This window comes from Lampetra planeri, chromosome 68, assembly GCF_965212315.1.
Source record: "Lampetra planeri chromosome 68, kcLamPlan1.2.h2, whole genome shotgun sequence".
Classification (NCBI taxonomy): domain Eukaryota; kingdom Metazoa; phylum Chordata; class Hyperoartia; order Petromyzontiformes; family Petromyzontidae; genus Lampetra; species Lampetra planeri.
In genome coordinates this window covers 1,611,203-1,630,595 of record NC_136173.1, presented here as the reverse complement: position 1 = coordinate 1,630,595, position 19,393 = coordinate 1,611,203, and the positions used below count along the sequence as shown (strand labels likewise).

Here is a 19,393-nt window from a genome sequence, read left to right as displayed (position 1 = left end):
CCCACTCACTCACCCACTCACCCACCCACTCACCCACCCACCCAGCCACCCACTCACCCACCCACTCTCACTCACCCACTTACTCACCCACCCACTCACCCACTGACTCACCCACTCACTCACTCACCCACTCACCCAGCCACCCACTCACCCACCCACTCACTCACCCACCCACTCACTCACCCACTTACTCACCCACTCACTCACCCATTCACTCACCCACTCACTCACCCACCCACTCACCCACCCACTCACCCACCCACCCACCCACACACCCACACACTCACTCACCCACTCACTCACCCACTCACTCACCCACTCATTCACCCACTCACCCACTCACTCACCCACCCACTCACTCACCCACTCACTCACTCACCCACCCACCCACTCACTCACTCACTCACCCACCCACTCACTCACCCACTTACTCACCCACCCACTCACCCACTCACTCACCCACTCACTCACCCACCCACTCACTCACTCACTCACCCACCCACTCACCCACTCACTCACCCACTCACTCACCCACTCACCCACCCACTCACTCACCCACTCACTCACTCACCCACTCACCCACTCACTCACCCACCCACTCACTCACTCACCCACTCAATCACTCACCCACTCAATCAATCAATCACTCACCCACTCACTCACTCACTCACCCACTCAATCAATCATCTCACTCACCCACCACCCACCCACCCACTCACTCACAACCTCACTCACCCACTCACCCAGCCACCCACTCACCCACCCACTCACTCACTCACCCACTTACTCACCCACCCACTCACCCACTCACCCACTCACTCACCCACTCACCCACTCACTCACCCACTCACTCACCCACTCACTCACTCACTCACCCACCCACTCACTCACCCACCCACTCACTCACCCACCCACTCACCCACCCACTCACTCACTCACCCACTCACTCACAACCTCACTCACCCACTCACCCACCCACTCACTCACCCACTTACTCACCCACCCACTCACCCACTCACCCACTCACTCACTCACCCACCCACTCACCCACCCACCCACCCACTCACCCACCCACCCACTCACCCACCCACTCACCCACCCACTCACCCACCCACTCACTCACTCACTCACCCACTCACCCACCCACCCACTCACTCACCCACTCACAAACTCACTCACCCACTCACTCACTCACTCAATCAATCACTCACCCACTCAATCAATCAATCACTCACCCACTCAATCAATCACTCACTCACCCACTCAATCAATCACTCACTCACCCACCACCCACCCACTCACCCACCCACTCACCCACCCACCCACTCACCCACCCACTCACCCACCCACCCACTCACCCACCCACTCACTCACCCACCCACTCACCCACCCACGCAATCAATCACTCAATCAAATCAACCAAGTGGCTTATCATCACATCGACATTTATAGAAACCAAAAACTCTGAACGCGACCACGGGTAGAGAGAGAGACACGCAAACTCAAAATATACAGCAGGTGTGAGGGTAGGGATCAAACCCACCACCTTCTGTATAACAGGCGAGGTAGTTACGGGAGAAAGGAGAGGGAGGTAGAGGGAGTGGGGGAGAGTGAGGGAGAGAGGGAGAGGGGGGAAGAGTGGGTAAAGGGAGGGAGGGAGAAAAAGTCAGTATTGCTTGCACTCACCACGATACACTCACCATCACATTCACACTATCCCATACCATCACTCACATACTCAACACGATACTCACACACCCACACACATTCACCCATATAAACACACCCCTACCATCCAACACACACTAAATGCTAGTCACACACTCACAAGCCCACAAACTCACGACAATGGCCGCCATTTGCCACGATGTGGCAGTGATGTCATCACAACAACCCAGGTGCCATGGGTTGACTGCTGTACCAGACTAAATGCAGGAGGAGGAGGTCACGGGACAGACCCAGGTGCCATGGGTTAACTGCTGTGCCAGGCTAGGTGCAGGTGGAGGTCATGGGACAGATCCGGGTGCCACAAGTTGACTACTGTTCCAAGCTTGGTGCAGGAGGAGGAGGTCACGGGACAGATCCTGATTCTATGGGTTGACTGTTATGCGACAATTCAACTCGGGTGACAGCCAAGGGCAAAGGTCGGAGTGCAGCCAGTAAACTCCTGACCCCTGAACCTGGACCACCCAGAAAGAGGAGGGGGGGATGGAGACACAGGGAGAGAGTGGAGGGAGACAAAGGGAGAGAGAGGAGAGGTAGGAGGAGAGTGTGTGTAGAAAGTGAGAGCTTCGATAGAGATGCATGAGGTAAAGATGCCCCAGAATCAATGACGACTGCAAGGTATGCTGGGAGGCGAGGTCATGTGACCCATGTGGCACAGGGGTGGAAGTGCTGGCTGGAGCCATCGCTGTTGGAGCCGCATGGGCAGGGGACATGGAACGCATCCTTCATCCCAGCACCTGCACCAACTACAATCACCACCACAACAATAACCAAAACAACCATAAAATAACAACTATAACCACACCTCAAATTAGTACAGTTGGCTGGGTACAGTGCGATAGAAGTTCAAAATAATACAACTACCATAAACACCATAAAAACCATCATAACAACCTACACCACAACTATTACCATTACAATTATAACAACAAATATAACCACAAATGTCAATGAATCCACCCCGAAGCGACCGAGGGAAAGAAGATCGAATGGCCCTATTAGAGCCTGGTAAATTTTAGAGAAATAGTTTGAGAAAACAACATTTTGCAAATCTTTTGGAAATGTAAGGTAATGCAACACAGAGACACAGAGAGAGAGACAGAGAAAATGGCCTATTTCTCTCTCTAAAATTTACTAGTCTCTCATAGGTCCCTTTGCTCTTTCTCTCCCCCGGCCGCTTCTGGGTGGATTTCCACACATCTCTCTGTGTCTTTGTTCGTCAAATTTCACACTTAACTTCCAATTATAGCAATCTTTGGAGATCTTAATCAACCAGGCTATGCGTTAACTGTGTTAGCCGACTCTGTGTTGCATTACATTACATTTCCAAAAGATTTGCTACATTGTTTTCTCAAACTATTTCTCTCTCTAAAATTTACCAGGCTCTCATAGGGCCATTCGATCTTCTTTCCCTCGGTCACTTCGGGGTGGATTCATTGACATGCTAATTTCTCTGCTCCAGCAGCTGCTCCAGCAGACCCACCTCTCTCTCTGCCCCCCCCCTCCCTCTCTGTGTCTGTGTTGTCTCTCTCTGCTTGTGTGTCTGTCTGTGTGTCTCCGTGTCTGTGTTTTGTCTCTCTCTCAAATTTAGTTCTACCTGATGACGGTTGCTTGTGTTGCAATCGCAACGTCGTACTCTATTATTTAATTTATTTTCTTTCTACGTGACTTTACAGAAAGAACCAGAGAGTAATTCCTGCAGTCACCAAAGCTTCAAATCAAGTTATAACCACAAACACCACAACTGCACATAACCACAACCTACTCAACCACAATTAAAACCACAACCAAAACCACCAAAGGCACCACAACCAGAGCCACCACAATTACAACCAACACTACAACCACCTATACAACCAAAACTAAAGCCAAGATTATAACCACAACAACAACCACCATAACTAAACAACAAAAACATTGATGCAGATACTACACAACCACTGCATAAAGGGTCTTTATCCCTCTGTGGGTGGGTGAGTGGGTGGGTGAATGGCTGAGTGGGAAATGGACTCGAACCTGCACCTCTGCATTGCAAGTGCAGTGAGCTGACGCCCCCCGCGTGTGGAGGGGTAAAGTTGTGGGTACACCCACCTCGCTCCAACGGGTCTGGACCAGCGTGGAAGAGCAGACCAAATACTCCACATCGCGGCCTCTAGTGGAGGCCATTTCTGCCACGACAACAAATCCGTCCCTCCAGATACAAAAAAACTAAATTTAACTCATCCCATCAGCCACAATCTGGCAGTGCCTCTCCTCATCATCAGCAGGGCCGCGCTCTGCTTGGAGCAGTGCCGTGAACTCAGCAGGCGCCCAAAACGTAACGGCTCCAGGCGCCTCCTCTGCCTCCCCTCTCCACCACCGCCACTGCTGATGTGTCCACACCGTGCAAGGTTCTCACCTTCTTCGGGCTGAGTCGATGTAGAGGAGGACCAGCCAGCGAGCCGCCGCTTCAGCAGCTCGCGAGCCACCGACAGTGGCCGCGAGCGGGAATCCAAATCAGCCGCTCGCCACCCACAATGCACAGCGCTGCCTCCACTCGCCGCGGCCTCAGCGGAGGGAGGGGCGGGGAAGAGGGGGCGGGCCGAGGGGGGTGAAGAGGTGGGGCCAGGGGGTGGGCATGGGGGGGGGCTCGGGTGAGGGGCTCAGGGCTCTACGTCTCGGTGGGCGTGGTCACCTGGTACCGCCCCCTCGTCTCGAGTCACGCGCTTCCCCCTGGCAGTTTGTCCGTTAGAGAGGCGGGGAGAAACTCTGGCCAAGGTGAGGAGTGGATCCTAGCTGTGGGTGGGTGGTGCGGTGGTGTGAGTCTGTGTGTGTGTGGTGTGAGTCTGTGTTTGTGCGAGTCCGTGTGTGTTTGTATCCGTGTGTGAGTCTGTGTGTGTGGAATGGTTAACGCGCTGTCAACACCAGTGACGATTATATGAACCGGTCCTGGGCCTCCCCTAGGTCGACTCAGCCTCAAATGAGTACCTGGTGTGGTGTGTAAATATCGCCACTCGGAGACAAAGGCGTGGTGTTGGCCAGCCACGCCCTCGTGTGCTTTTCCGGCCTTCATAGGTGATGCTGGCTAACAGCACTTGCCCCAACAGTTTATTTCAGCTATAAGGGGGATATTTATCTTTGTTGTTCGTGGTGTTGTTGTTGGTAGTGTTGATGGTGGTGGTGTTGATGGTGGTGTTGTTGGTGTTGATGGTGGTGTTGATGGTGGTGCTATTGGTGTTGTTGGTGGTGCTGGTGACGGTGTTGATGATGGTGATATTCTTGTTGGTGGTGGTACTGGTGTTGTTGGTGGTGATGTTGATGGTGTTAGTGGTGTTGGTGGTGGTGTCGGTGGTGGTTCCAACGAGCCATCCTGGGTTTAACCTAGCTGGATTGTGTGAGGAGCTCACAAATCCTTGAAGGATCTGGACACATTCCCACCAGTAAGCTCCTCCGGCAGGCAAGGCTGCGTTTGCTGGGTCTTGTAGCCCGCATAACCAAGCAGTTTCTTTTTGGCCGCATAAAGGGGGCTAAACGGCCACGACATGGGCTGTCGAAAATATGGACTGATGCTGTATGGGAGGATGTTGAGTTGAGTGGACTTGTGAAAGACTGGTACCAGCAGTGTAAATAGCATCCTTCACGAGGAAGCTCGTGAAGGAGGCTACTGGACAGTTGGAGGCAGTCTGCCTCCAACAACAACTGAGGGCAGAGGAGTGACGCTCACAACGAGTGGTGGATAAAATTCGGCAAGTTGGCACAGTTGGGCATACAGCTGGTGTATCTACCAATCATCTCAGCCAACCTTTGGAACCTGGGTCTGTCCCGTGACGTCTTGTCAGCGAGCTTTCGACACTTCGTGTGGCTTGAAAGTGCACCTGGCCTGGCAAAGGCGCCGTGGTGACATCATCGCTACTAAGTGGCGAATGTCGGTTGTTGTTTTTGTGTTTCGTGTTGTGAGTGATTGGTGATGATGTGAGTCTGTGTTGATGATGTGGGTTCATGGTGTGAGTCCGCATTGTGACTTGACTCGTGTTGAGATATGGGTGCCGTCACACCCCCTCGACTCTATGTGATCCTCGGCTTCGTCTCCTGCTTCGCACGCAGAGACCTGAACTGCACGAGAGACGCTGTTAGTTCTGTGCACCCTGCTCTGCAATTGGCCACCATGGAGGTACGTGTGGCTCTTCGACTCGTGTGGTGAAGTATTAATGGACGTGTGCTCTCCACTCCGCGTGTGGCTACCTGTCACCTATCCATACACCTAAGTGTGCATCTGCTTGGCTGCCTGAGTGTGTGTGCATCTATCAGAGTATCTCCCCAAGATCCTCTCTGTGTACCTGCCTTTCTATGTTTTAATAATCTACTGTACTTTTATCTATCCACTACTGGATGAAGGCCTCCTTCCTTGAGACCCTGCTACCCCTCACGATCCTGCGATGGAATAATCCACCAAGCACCGATTTTGTCGCTCCATCTTTCTAGCAGCCGTCCTCTCAGACGTGTTCCGATACTTGGCTGCACCTCCGTTATTGTTATAGACCATCAACCATCGTTGTTCCTCGTGGCCGTGGCATGTCCTGGCCCAGCCCTACTCTTAACAGTTTGAAGGATGCCATTAACCTGCGTGTGTCCTTTAAATACACACGTGTCTCATTGTTAATCCAAGTGTGACATCTGACATTGGCCAAATATCCGAACGCTGAGAACTGACATCTCAGCAGGACCCTCCTGAATGTGGAGCCCAGGATCTCAGAGATCCTGGCTCAGTGCTCGCCGCTTGCACTATCCCCCACATCTTGCTAAAGCCTATGTGGTGGACCTTTGTCTTTGTGTGTGTGTAGATGAGCCAATCTGGAGAGGCGAGGAATAAGGGCGAATTTTGTACCACGTGGAGGGCGCTGTCCTCAGAGGGCACCGCCTCCATCTGCATCAAATCACCGCAAGGTAAGAACAGGAATGAGGGATGTCACAGAGGGCCATGGTGAATGGTGGAACATCACGATGGCCATGTTGCATGGTGGATGTCACAGTGGCCATGATGCATTGAAGATTTCATAGCGGCCATGATGCATGAGTGATATCCAGGTGGCCAAGTTGCATGGGGGACTTCATGTTGGCAGTGTTGTATGGGGGACTTAATGGTAGCCATGTTGCATGGGGGACTGCATCATGGTGGCCATGTTGCATGGGGATGATTATTTGTGCTCTGGCCTCAGCACATCACACGCTTTCAGATGCGCTTCCGATATTAGGAAGCCACTGGAGCTATACACTTTTAAATCATCTAGATTGAAAACTAATTTTTTGAGAACTTATTTGGGGCATCAAGTCCGATTTAGTTACATTTAATTTGTATCCCAATGCACCTCCATATTCCGTCACTAAGGCCAGAACGGCGGGGAATGAGGCCTTCGAATTTGGGTGATGAACAGGCGTCACCACCCCACGCCAGCAGGGGGCGGCATAAGGGTAGCCGGTTCGTGAAGACCCGGCCCACGCCACCTGGAACCCCCCTCCCACCTTCTCGGAGCTCCGGACCCCAGCAAGCCTCCCGAGGAAGATTCTGAAGGAAAGCGCTGGTGCGTTCACGGAGGATCGCAGCTTCCCAGGTCCGCGCTGCCAGGGTCACCTTGTAGGGGAAGTGTGGCCACCGAATGGAGAACTTGGCAACTTGTGAGGAGACGGAGCATTGTAGGAGAGGAGTGCAGGGAGGGGGATGGAGGTCAGACGTTGCACGAGAGGAGGCGAGTCACGTCTGAATGCCTACGGAATGGAGGAGAGCACCGGCCTCACTGAAACGGGGGCTTCCATGCAAAAGAATCGACGAGAATAAAAAAAAACAAGGAAAAAAATCGAGCGTGTTGTGAGCATTGATAGACAGTGGAGAAGTATCAAGAGGCGTGATAAGGGAGGGTGGCTTGCTACAAGGGGTAGGAGTGGTCCCTTCATTGCGCCTTCTTCTCTCGTGATTAGACTGCTCTTTCTCTCCATCGCGACGCTCAATGTTTACTTTCAGCCGGAACGCTCCGGATCGCTTACACCGGGAATAATTTTGCACTCGCACTCACCGGCGTGGTGAAATATGATCAAATGACCCCCATTGTTAACGCGACGTACGGGAGGGGCCTTCATCCTGTAATAATCCTTCGGGAGACGGCTTCGGAATCAGTCCTTTTATTTCCACTCCACAATGCACTTTGCTCACTCAGTCTCCGTTGCTGGCAGACAACGGAGAGAGGACAGACTACGCACTAAGTCCCCACCGCGCACGTGGCACCCCGAGCCCCCGTCCGCGCGTGACCCTGCTCTTGTCAGTTTCAGTCTGCTCCCGATCGTTCTCTCTCACTCGCTCTTAATACCTTCGTCACGTGGTTCCCCCAGCCAATCGTTCATGGACAGCTTCGACCATTCTCAATGGTTCCCTGTCAATCCCGGGACCACGCCCCTCATCCGGCTCCCCATTAGCTGGGGCCCCGAATGGCTGGGCCAATCACTCCTGATGACCTGTCGTGATCACGCGTGGGCCATGGTCCCTATCTCAACCCTTATTGGCTACAAGCAGGACCGGCAAGCCAATCCCCACGTGAACCCTCTATGGCTGTTATTACATCACCCCCCCCCGGTGAAAAAATTTAGCCGTCTCGGCTGGGAAAAGGGTGAAGAACCAATTCCGCAACATCTTATTAGGGCACCAAGGTGCATTTAACAATTTGAGGGTGAACCGGCATTCCCGCGCCTAACAACATTTAAAAGCGTCACCCATAATAATAAAAATAAAAAAATCACAACATACATTAGGGCGCCCCTGCAGCGCGGTAACGACAGGGAATCAGCGAACGATCAAACGTTAACGAAACGGAAGAGATTTCGACCGCGTACGCGACGCGGGACCCTCTCCGCTCCCAGCGCAAGGTCGCTTTGCTTCCGGATGGACAGGAGGTGGCAGGCTCGAAGAAGAAGTCGGTTGTTGGTGCTTGGTCACGTCCAGGGCGGGCCCCGTTGGAGGGGGGGCAGCGGGGGCTTCCTCAGCCCTCAGAACCTGTTCATCTGCAGGAGGCACAACACAGTCCCCCCTGGGATCAACGGGCGTGTCAAGCGGCGTAGTCGGCCCAGCAGAACCCGGTAGGTCAGCTATTGGGGATGAAGGACCGACACGCGCGTCAACATAGGGTTTAAGTCGCGAGGAATGAACATACCACCGACGTTTGCCGTATTGAACGCGGATACTTTGCGAGTTCCGAACATCTACGAGCGTCACAGGCCCCCGCCATGGCCTGTGCAGTTTAGGGGATGTGCCCGCCGGTACCTGGGGGCAGTGGAGCCACGCCAGGTCTCCCACTGACCAAGGCATGCGAGTATGCGATCGACGCGCGTACCGTTCGTTCCTTGCCTGAGCACGGGCCGTCGCACACCGGGCAGCCTCTCGCGCTTCCGTTACTCGTTCAAGCAAGTCACGCACGTGGTCAGGCAGGGAGCGGGACGGTTGTTTACTCGGCGTACCCAGTTGCACATCGATGGGTGGAACATTTTCACGGCCATACATCAAAAAAAACGGTGAGTATCCCGTGGACGTGTGCGGAACCATGCGGTATGCCGCCAAAACGCCTGGTATGTGCAAGTCCCAATCGGTTTGCTTTTCACTGACCGTGTGACAAAGCATAGCGGAAAGGGTACGGTTGAATCGTTCCACCATACCATCTGTTTGTGGATGGTATGGGGAGGTGCGAACTTTCTTTGTACCTAGCGCATCACAAACTTCCCTAAGCAATTTAGAGGAGAAATTCCGGCCTTGATCTGTGAGCAGCCTTTCAGATGCCCCCTTGTCCATGACATACCCGTTCAAGAAAGCGTCGGTGATGGACGCTGCCGTTTGGTCGGGCAGAGGCCAGGCCATCGGCCATCGAGAAAAATATTCCACCCCGACCAGAAGGTATTTATTGCCCCTAGCCGACGGGGGAAACGGCCCCAGAATGTCGAGAGCCACTAATTCGTTGATATGGGACACTTCAATGGAACGCAACGGTGGTACATAGTGGTTCCGAGGCGGCTTCCTCTTCGCACAATCATGGCACGAGCGGACAAAATCATTGATGTCCGCCGTCATACCGGCCCAGAAAAAATCCTTTTGCATCGCGGCCACAGTCTTTTGGACGCCGAGGTGCATCAACTTATCAGCGTGCAGAGCACGGAGCAGGTCGTAGCGAAGCGAAGTAGGCACCACCAAGCGTGGTCGGTCAGACACCCCGTCGGTACACATTAGCAATCCCGACTTACCCCGGAACATCTGCCACTTCCAGCCCGCCAATTGCGATTTCTGTTTCCCAACCAATTTACGTAGCGGAGACAGCGAGGCATCGGCCTCCTGCTCGCGCAACCAGACCGCGTGCGGCAGCCGTAAGGTATCATCGGTGTCCACCGACACCTGCTGGTCCTCCTCCTTCGCTTTCGCCCCTGCGTCGTCCTCATTCGCTATCGCCTCCATAACCGGGCAGGGCGACGTGGGCGGTGCGGCGCAGCGGTGCGTGCCCGTCAGGCAAGTGCACGGAGGAACGGGCGGCAGCCTTGAGAGCGCATCGGCGTTCGCATGACGGGCCACCTTTCGGTATGTTATATCGAAGGAAAATTCCTGTAACGATTCCAACCACCGGGCCAATTGGCCTGACGGCTGATCCAATTTGAGGGAATATTGCAAAGCCGCATGATCAGTGCGGACCAGGAATTTCCGTCCATACAGGTACGGTCGGTACAATCGAACAAAATGGACAATTGCCAAAAGTTCCCGCCTTGTCACGCAATATCGCGTTTCCGCAGGGGACAGAACCCTGCTGCCATACGCCACCACCCTCTCAACCCCGTCCTTATGTTGCGACAAAACGGCCCCAATGCCGATATCACTAGCATCCGTATCAAGGATGAACGGCTGTGAAAAATCTGGGTAATCTAACGTAGGCGCCGTGGCGAGGTGGTCCCGAAGTGCCATAAAGGAGCTTTCTTCCTCCGCCCCCCCATTTAAACCTTTGATTTTTGCCAGTCAGCACGTGTAATGGTTTTGCCAACGTCGCAAAGTTCTTAACGAAGCGGCGATAATAGGAAGCGAATCCAATAAACCGCCGAACATCACCCACTGAAGTGGGTGTGGGCCACTCACGTACACACTTCGTTTTCAGAGGGTCAGTGGATACACCGTCCGAACTGACAATATGACCCAGGTAACGGACGGAGTGTTGCAGGAGGTGGCATTTCCTCGGTTTAAACTTAAGGTCAGCCGCACGCATTCTTTGAAAAACTGTCTCAAGGCGTTGGAGATGTTCCTCGAACGTGCGGCTAAAGACAATTATATCGTCTAGATATATGAGGCACGTTTCCCACTGCAGTCCCGCCAACACCAATTCCATGAGCCGCTGAAACGTGGCCGGAGCCGCGTTCAGGCCCATCGGCAACCGATTAAATTCAAAGAGGCCTTGCGGCGTGCGGAATGCCGTTTTGGCTTTTGACTCATCATCGAGGGGAAGCTGCCAGAAGCCCGAGGACAGGTCAAGGGTGGAAAAGAATTTAGCACCCGATAAAGCATCCAATGAGTCATCCATCCTCGGTAAGGGGTACGCGTCTGCTACCGAGATTTTGTTCAACCGGCGGAAATCAACGCAAAACCTCGTACCACCATCTTTTTTCTTAACCAAAACGACGGGCGCGCCCCAAGGGCTGTTGGATGGCGAGATAATATCCGCCGCCAGCAATTCATCTACCGCCCCACGCACGTGTTCCCTTTCCGCCGGGCTCATGCGGTGAGGGTGCATACAGACAGGAGGCGCCGCACCGGTTTCAATATGGTGCGACAAAAGCGATGTGCGGCCGAGGTCCAAATCATTTCTGCTGAACACATCAGCGTACTGCAGCAACAGCGAACGCAAGGCGTTCCTATGTTCATTTGACAAGGAAGAATTCTCTCCATAAATCCGCGATCCAGCGTTCTTGTGAATGATCATGCGGAGGCCCATCCGCGGGCATCCGAGCGCGCGGCGGTTTTTCACAAGAGGCGAAATCGGTAGTGGCGTGAGCCAGCACCGATCCCTCCGGAACAACAACGCGATCAGGTCCCCCATTCAAGACCTGTATGAAAGGTGCCTGACCTGGGCGCACGATCGTTTGTGCCGCCGCCAAAGAAAAAGATTTCGATACGGAATTCGATGGGGATAATAGCACGCCTTTCGCACCCCTTCCCATTTGAAGTGGTTTTCGGTAACGTAGCGGAATAAGCATTTGCGCTCCCGATGGAACCTCCACCGTAGCCGCAACTACAGCAGTAACTGCGTTACCTGTAGGCGCCTTGGCCAGCAGGGAAGGCAGGAACGCCATCCTACGACCCCCCAGTATTTCCAAACAGTCCTGGTCGACCCGTATTCGCAACGGCATCCGGCGCAGGAAATCCGTACCCAACAAGCATGGAACAGCTAGCGAGCGAGAAATTAACACAGGTCCTGCGGCGGTAATATTTCCGATAGCGATGCTCACATCCACCTGTCCGCAGATACCCATGCTCCCCCCATTGGCGGCAACACACGCATCATTAACCTTGCATATTCTCGACGCAGGAATGGACAACAAATGAAAAATTACATCCGAAATGATGGTAGCCGATGCGTCAGTGTCCACCAAGATACGGACGTCAACGCCGTCGATGGTACCGCGTACCGTCGACGAGCCCGACGCCGCAGCCACAATCCTGCGAGCCAATTTCTTCCACTGTGTAGCAGAGCGTGTCAATGGAGCAGGAGAAGTAAAATTATCCTTAGGAGTGTAAGAATGAGTGCGAGTGGATGAGTGATGTGACACGACCTGCCGGGTGTCCGATTTGTGCCGACTCGCCCGAGGTTGTTGCAGCTCCGCAGCAGGTAGAGGAGATGGAGGTCCCCTTGGCGGAGGAGGCGACAGCAGAGGTCGGCAGCGGCAGTCACGGGCGAAGTGGCCCCGTCTGCCGCACTTAAAACACGCGGCCGACGTCGGCCGGTGGTCGGGCGACCCGGCCCTCGCACGCGGTCGGCCCGTGTAGTCGCCCCCGCTGGTCGCGCAGCCGCCGTCCCGGAATCCTATGTGGGACAGCAGCAGCCAACATGTCGTCGTCGCCCGAGTCGTCGGAGCAGTGGACAAACAGTCGCGGAGACCACCCCAGAGGTGGCCCGTCGATCTCGGGTTTCCCCGTCCACGCCGCCATCTGGTCCCACCGCTTGATATTAAACTTAGCGTCCAGGCAGCGCGCCACCCACCGCGATGAAAGCGGTTCGTGGCCGCACACTGGTAGAGAGATGTTGAGCTCCTGAGACAACTCCAGCATGCGGGAAAGGATGAGTGGATCCAAATGCTCGGCCGTTGCGTCGGGGTAGGCGGCCATGGCCATCGCCATCAACGCCCCCCGATAGGCCAACGGCGATTCCTCCGGTGCCCGGCGACGCGACATAAATTTTCTGGTGGCCGATGTCGGCGGGTCGTAAAATTCCGCCATCTCTGTGAACGCATCCCGCAGTGTCTTCTTCTTGGACGCCGGGATGGAGCGGAAGACTCCCAGAGACACATCATCGAGCAGCGTAGGTAGCGCTCCCAGCGCTTCTTCCTCCGTCCAGTTGACAGATCTAAAAGCTGACTCGAAGCGCCACGTAAAAGCACTCCAATCGCCCCCGGCGATAAATTATTTTATTTGTGGAAGGCGATGTCCGCGGTGGCAGGCGCGTGCCGCGGGCGTCTCCGGCTGCTGTTCCCGCTCTCCGCTCGGTGTAGACAAAATGGCGTCCGGCGGCCGCGTGGTGGTAGGCGCGCCCAAAATGGCGGCCGACGACTCCGGCGCAGCCGCCCCACCCAAGACGACGGCGTCCTCCCGCGTGGCAGGAGCAATGGCGGGTCCCGCTTCCATAGCAGGACCCCTTCCCGCGGCGTCCAGCTGATTGGCGATCTGGCGACCCACGGCTGGTGAGGACGCCACCGCGGTCACCAGGCTTAGCAGAATTGCGCGCAACGACTCAATCTGCTCCGCCATCAGCCGCCATTCGTCTCTCGGTCCTGCGGTGGTCGCATCCTCCCCCGGTCGACACTGAGAGGCGTCGAGGCGAGCGTCATCAGCCGGCGGCACCAGGGCTGTAGCTCCCAACAGCTCATCTTCATCCGTCTCGACCTCTTCCTCCGATAGAGGCACGGGCAGGTTCTTTTTTCTGAGGTGCTTAGACATCTTGACGATCGTCCAAACAGTCGCAGAATTACTTCTGACACCAGTGTAATAATCCTTCGGGAGACGGCTTCGGAATCAGTCCTTTTATTTCCACTCCACAATACACTTTGCTCACTCACTCTCCGTTGCTGGCAGACAACGGAGAGAGGACAGACTATGCACTAAGTCCCCACCGCGCACGTGGCACCCCGAGCCCCCGTCCGCGTGTGACCCTGCTCTTGTCAGTTTCAGTCTGCTCCCGATCGTTCTCTCTCACTCGCTCTTAATACCTTCGTCACGTGGTTCCCCCAGCCAATCGTTCATGGACAGCTTCGACCATTCTCGATGGTTCCCTGTCAATCCCGGGACCACGTCCCTCATCCGGCTCCCCATTAGCTGGGGCCCCGAATGGCTGGGCCAATCACTCCTGATGACCTGTCGTGATCACGCGTGGGCCATGGTCCCTATCTCAACCCTTATTGGCTACAAGCAGGACCGGCAAGCCAATCCACACGTGAACCCTCTATGGCTGTTATTACACGTTGTTGTGCTGAGAATGACTGGAATGGATTTTATTTTTGACGCATGCTGCAGTATCCTGCATTTGGGGAGTGGCGGTGCAGTGATTGGTGGTCTCAAGCTGCACTTCCAAGAGGGTCCTGAGGGCAGGAGCTGAATTGGTCGTCGTGTGTGGCAGGAAACTGGAGTGCCCGAACAAAGCCTACGTATATGGAGGGGCTAACACTCAAGGAACTAATTTTATTTTTGTTCATCAGACAGCCCCAAAGACCCACACACACAAAACAGCCAGCAAAAAACATGACTATTAAATGTGTCACCGATAAAGAGATAATAAGTGTCTTGAATCGAGCACGGTTATAGGAATATTGGAAATACAGGGGGTAAAGTTTACGTGTGTCTGTGCGTATATTGTGTCGTGTCGGATGTGTGAGGAATTCCACTTCAGCCTTTGCAGTCTGTCACGAGAATTATAAAATGCACCACATGACACCCAAGTGTTCAACAAAAGCTGGTAACGAGACAACAACGCACACATCTGCAGCCTTCTCTCTCAAGGGATATAATTTTGCTAAGTTCATTCCGAGCCTACGTTGATCCCCCATTGCGGTGTCTCCCAAGAACTTTAAACAACCCGCCGAGCCCTCCCAGCCACCGTCGTGTTCCGATCGAACCTGGCGACACGTGGCTCGGCAACGCGAGCCTTCGATTGATAACGGGGCGCAGGAGCTCACTCAGCAGACTCCCTCGTGGCATCGCGGCAATGACTACAGCCTCAAGCTAAACAAGCGCAGAACCTGCAGATCGCTGTGACATGGAAAGATGAAACCGTGGGAGCGCAGCGTGCGTTGTGCACATTTTCCTAGGAGTAGCTCTCGTTTACAGGAGAACATAACTACGTGGAATGCACGTACAGGAGAACATACGTCCGTGTCACTCGACCACTTCGAGCATGCTGTTTAAGGAACTACCCTCCTCACGGTGTGTATTAATTTATAAAAATGTCAGGATAATTTTTCAACAGGTCTTGTGCACGAGTGGTTTAAGTCAAATCCATTGGTGCTAAACTAGTTTTGCGTTGCCAGACGTGACATGTTGCCTCCACCACGAGCAGCTTCCATTTGGGAAAGATGAGTGCACAGACACTCCTGGGCTTAAACACGTTTATGGCCAAGTAATGGCAGTGGTGCCTAAACGTGGAACAAAAACACAACATTAATTTATAATACCGGTCCCCCCTTCATAGCGGGGATAGCCTGGTGGGACAGTGGGTTTTTGGATTATTAGATCAGCTGGTCGTGAGTCTGAGCCTAGCTGGCAAGGTTATAGGGTCATTTGGTGGATCAGTATTTTGGCAGTAAGTTACCAGGTTAGAGTGTTTATTGGATCAGTAGGTCAGCTGGTGATCTGGTGGATAGGCTCGAAGTCAAATGGGTCGAATGATGGGTCAGAGTTTCACCAAGTCGGTGTGTAGTCTTGGCCTCGGTGTCTTATAGAGTCAGAGGGTGGGCAAGTCGAGTGTCGGGTTCATATATATTGTTGCGAAAGTATTTTATTGGGTCATAGGATGGGGTGGCGAGTTATCGGTCTGTAAGTTATTTGGTCAGTGTGTCAGGATGATGCGTGTTGGGTCATTTACTCGGTGGGGGTACCCGTGGGCTGGCGGTCGGGTGGGGGTCGTCCGTCGGGTTGGTGGTTTGGCCGTTCGGTGGCCGCCTTGTCATCCGGCCATCCGTGCAAGCGTGGGTGGAGCAGCCCTTCGGCGAGACGGCTCTTCTCCTGCTCGTACCTCTGTACCAGCCGCCTGCCGGAGTTGACTGCCATCTCCTCCTCGTAGCGCTCGCTCAAGCTGCGGAGAGACACCAGTGCCAGCGTCACAAGCGTGGTGGCACCAGCAATACCCCGAACCGAGCAGAGCCCGGACTCGACACGCACTTGGGCCGACCAGACCAATAAACAAAACAAAACTAGCTTCGACCCTAACTGCACGATTGTTAATCACGCCACGCGATACGCACCTGATAAAAGCGCCGACTTGCATGTGTAGTAGGTTCAAATTAGGTGCACACACACGCAACTTGGAGGCAACACTATTTATTAAACGGTAAATAATATAACACTCTACATGAGGTGGTGGCCACCTTCCTCAACTCACTAACACTCTGGAACACGACACAGACTGGACCAGGCAGGCAACGGCCTGCCTGGCCCAGGACGACGACTCGGGACTTGACGACCGAAGATGTCTTCACCTTGGAGTACAGTACAACAGCAGCCTCGCTCTGCGTTCACACCACGCTTATATTTGGTTTGGCGTGGCTGGCTCCGCCCGGGCGTGGCTGGCTCTCTCCAGGCCACGCCTCCCTTCCCAGGACACGCCTCACTTCCCCCACCTCTGGGAGGGTCCGGATCCCTCCACCACGTGACCCCCCAGGCACCCCCTTGGGGCCCCCAGCCTTCGTACGGGCCGACACAGTAGTGACCTTTCTCTGTCACTACATCACCCCCCCCTGTATAAACACACAGCCGTCCCCGGCTGTAACACAACTGTGAAACATCGAAAAGGTGTGCCTCCGAACCAACAACATCAATAAATGACCGGCGACCGATAAGAAATACAATCACGTAATATATACAGAATCGACGAGGGTAAAAGGGAACCGCATAGAAAACGGGGAATTAACAACAATTATACATGAAAACTGGCTAACCCACTTACGCTCCAGCACAGCCCCCCCCCCCCCCCCCCGTTAGAATCACGCATGCAATGACAGTCACCCGTTAGCACCCCCCCCGCCTTTCCGACGTGGCGTCACAACTAGTAGCACGCGTCGGCCATATCGGGGGGGGAATTTCCATGTTACCACCCCACCGCCTTTCCGACGCGGCGTCACAACCAGTAGCACGCGTCGGCCATATCGGGGGGGGGAATTTCCATGTTACCACCCCACCGCCTTTCCGACGCGGCGTCACAACCAGTAGCACACGTCGGCCATATCGGTGGGATTTTAACCCAGTCTCTCTCCAAGACTCGCATCGCAGCATATAGCTGTACCGACCGAGCTGAGACCCAGTCTCTCTCCAAGACTCGCATCGCAGCATATAGCTGTACCGACCGAGCTGAGACGACCCAGTCTCTCTCCAAGACTCGCATCGCAGCATATAGCTGTACCGACCGAGCTGAGACGACCCAGTCTCTCTCCAAGACTCGCATCGCAGCATATAGCTGTACCGACCGAGCTGAGACGAGCCAGTCTCTCTCGAAGACTCGCATCGCAGCATATAACTGTACCGACCGAGCTGAGACGACCCATCGTTCACTCATTGCACAACATGCACCCTAACAACTGAGGGATACAGTCCCAACGTAACAGGACAACTCCACCTGAACCTTACGAATCTCCAGCCCACTGTTTCAACGCACCTCCGAGTGTCTCACTCTCCGGGCCGTCAGGTCAAGCCATCAGACACAGCATGATGGGACCACACTCTCTGAGCCATGTGAGCGCACAGCCCACTTGGCTAGACAAGCCACGGAGTGTCTCGATCTCCGGGCTGTCAGGTCAAGCCGTCAGACACAGCATGACGGGACCACACTCCCCGAGCCATGTGAGCGCACAGCCCACTAGGCTAGACAAGCCACGGAGTGTCTCGATCTCCGGGCTGTCAGGTCAAGCCATCAGCCATTGCATGACGGGACCACACTCTGAGCCCTGTGAGCGCACATCCCACTAGGCTAGACATACCACGGAGTGTTTCAATCTCCGGGCTGTCAGGTCAAGCCGTCAGCCATTGCATGACGGGACCACACTCTCCGAGCCATGTGAGCGCACAGCCCACTAGGCTAGACATGCCACGGAGTGTTTCAATCTCCGGGCTGTCAGGTCAAGCCGTCAGCCATTGCATGACGGGACCACAACGTTCATGTTAGACACGCAACACTCACTGGGCCATCCTGGTCAGGACCTGCGCCCCAAGATAGGTGACAGCCAGCAGCACAATTACAAATCCCTGGCAGCATGTCACCATCGCAATTTAACACCATCACAACACATACAATTTGAATTATGATCCCCCACAGAACTGATCCAATGCCAAACAGGTACGCACAATTTGTGACGATCCCGAATATTCAATGGTCACAACAATACACCTCACATCCCGTATCCGTACACATCATCTCCGAGACTCGCATTGCAGCATGCAGCTGTACCAACCGAGTGGAGAGAGCAACGCAATTTGACGGCAATTAACGGAAACGCACCCCTGATCCATACAGAACACAAGGAGCATTCCCGCACAAAAGACATCATCTGTGCAACAACGGACAGGAACCAACCAGCGAGTTTGAAACAAACCGAACCTGTCATTTCTAAATCCCCTTCAACATTAACCATGGGACTCAGGGCATTCGAATTTTGAGAGCAAAAAAACTATACACAAACCCCAAGAATCGCCGAATTGATTAATACAGTATATGCAGTATACGAAGTTCGTACAGTAAATTGTTTGGCGCAATGCTCCATCCAGTCCCCACATGGCAACACACACAATCAATACTCCAGACAATCCGTACATAGTAAACAATCACAAGCAAGTACCCAACATTCCATACACTGTTAACAATTCCAAGCAAAGCTCCATACGGTCTGTACCTTGGCAACAATGACGATCAAAGTTTATTACAGTTACACGTGGCAATCACGAGCGAAACTCCATACAGTATACACAATAACAACGGCGATTTCGCAACAAAACGATGTAACAACACGAGTCATTAACACGGCAACATACAGGATATCAACGGAGCTCGGGACACCAACACGAATTAATCATTAACTACACCCAGAAGATACCGATCTCGACGCCGTAATTAACAGCAACACTTGTTACAAGCAGAAACCCCCATGGTCGCCGCGTCAATTTATCACGCACACAACCGGACGAACACGCTCTGCAACCCAGCGAGTTAAA

General features: G+C 53.9%; 1 protein-coding gene across 16 annotated transcripts in view; it reads right to left on the bottom strand.

The window, feature by feature from the left end:
- Positions 1–1,428: 1,428 nt before the first annotated feature.
- The window catches only part of LOC144737358 (uncharacterized), a 61,875-nt gene continuing 43,910 nt past the window's right edge, over positions 1,429–19,393 (bottom strand). For 8 of the 16 annotated variants that reach the window (XR_013588958.1, XR_013588955.1, XR_013588947.1 and 5 more), the window contains 2 exons: positions 16,059–16,268; positions 7,863–12,791 (listed from right to left, as the gene is read on the bottom strand). Coding sequence is in view for 3 of the 16 variants with exons in the window: in XM_078620025.1 (XP_078476151.1) it covers positions 12,686–12,791; positions 16,059–16,268 (316 nt within the window). In the remaining 13 variants the exon portion in view is untranslated. Of the gene's footprint in view, positions 2,472–4,123; positions 4,272–5,002; positions 7,468–7,862; positions 12,792–16,058; positions 16,269–19,393 lie in introns of those variants that run through there. The other 8 variants (XR_013588954.1, XR_013588948.1, XR_013588953.1 and 5 more) reach the window with 5 other exon arrangements.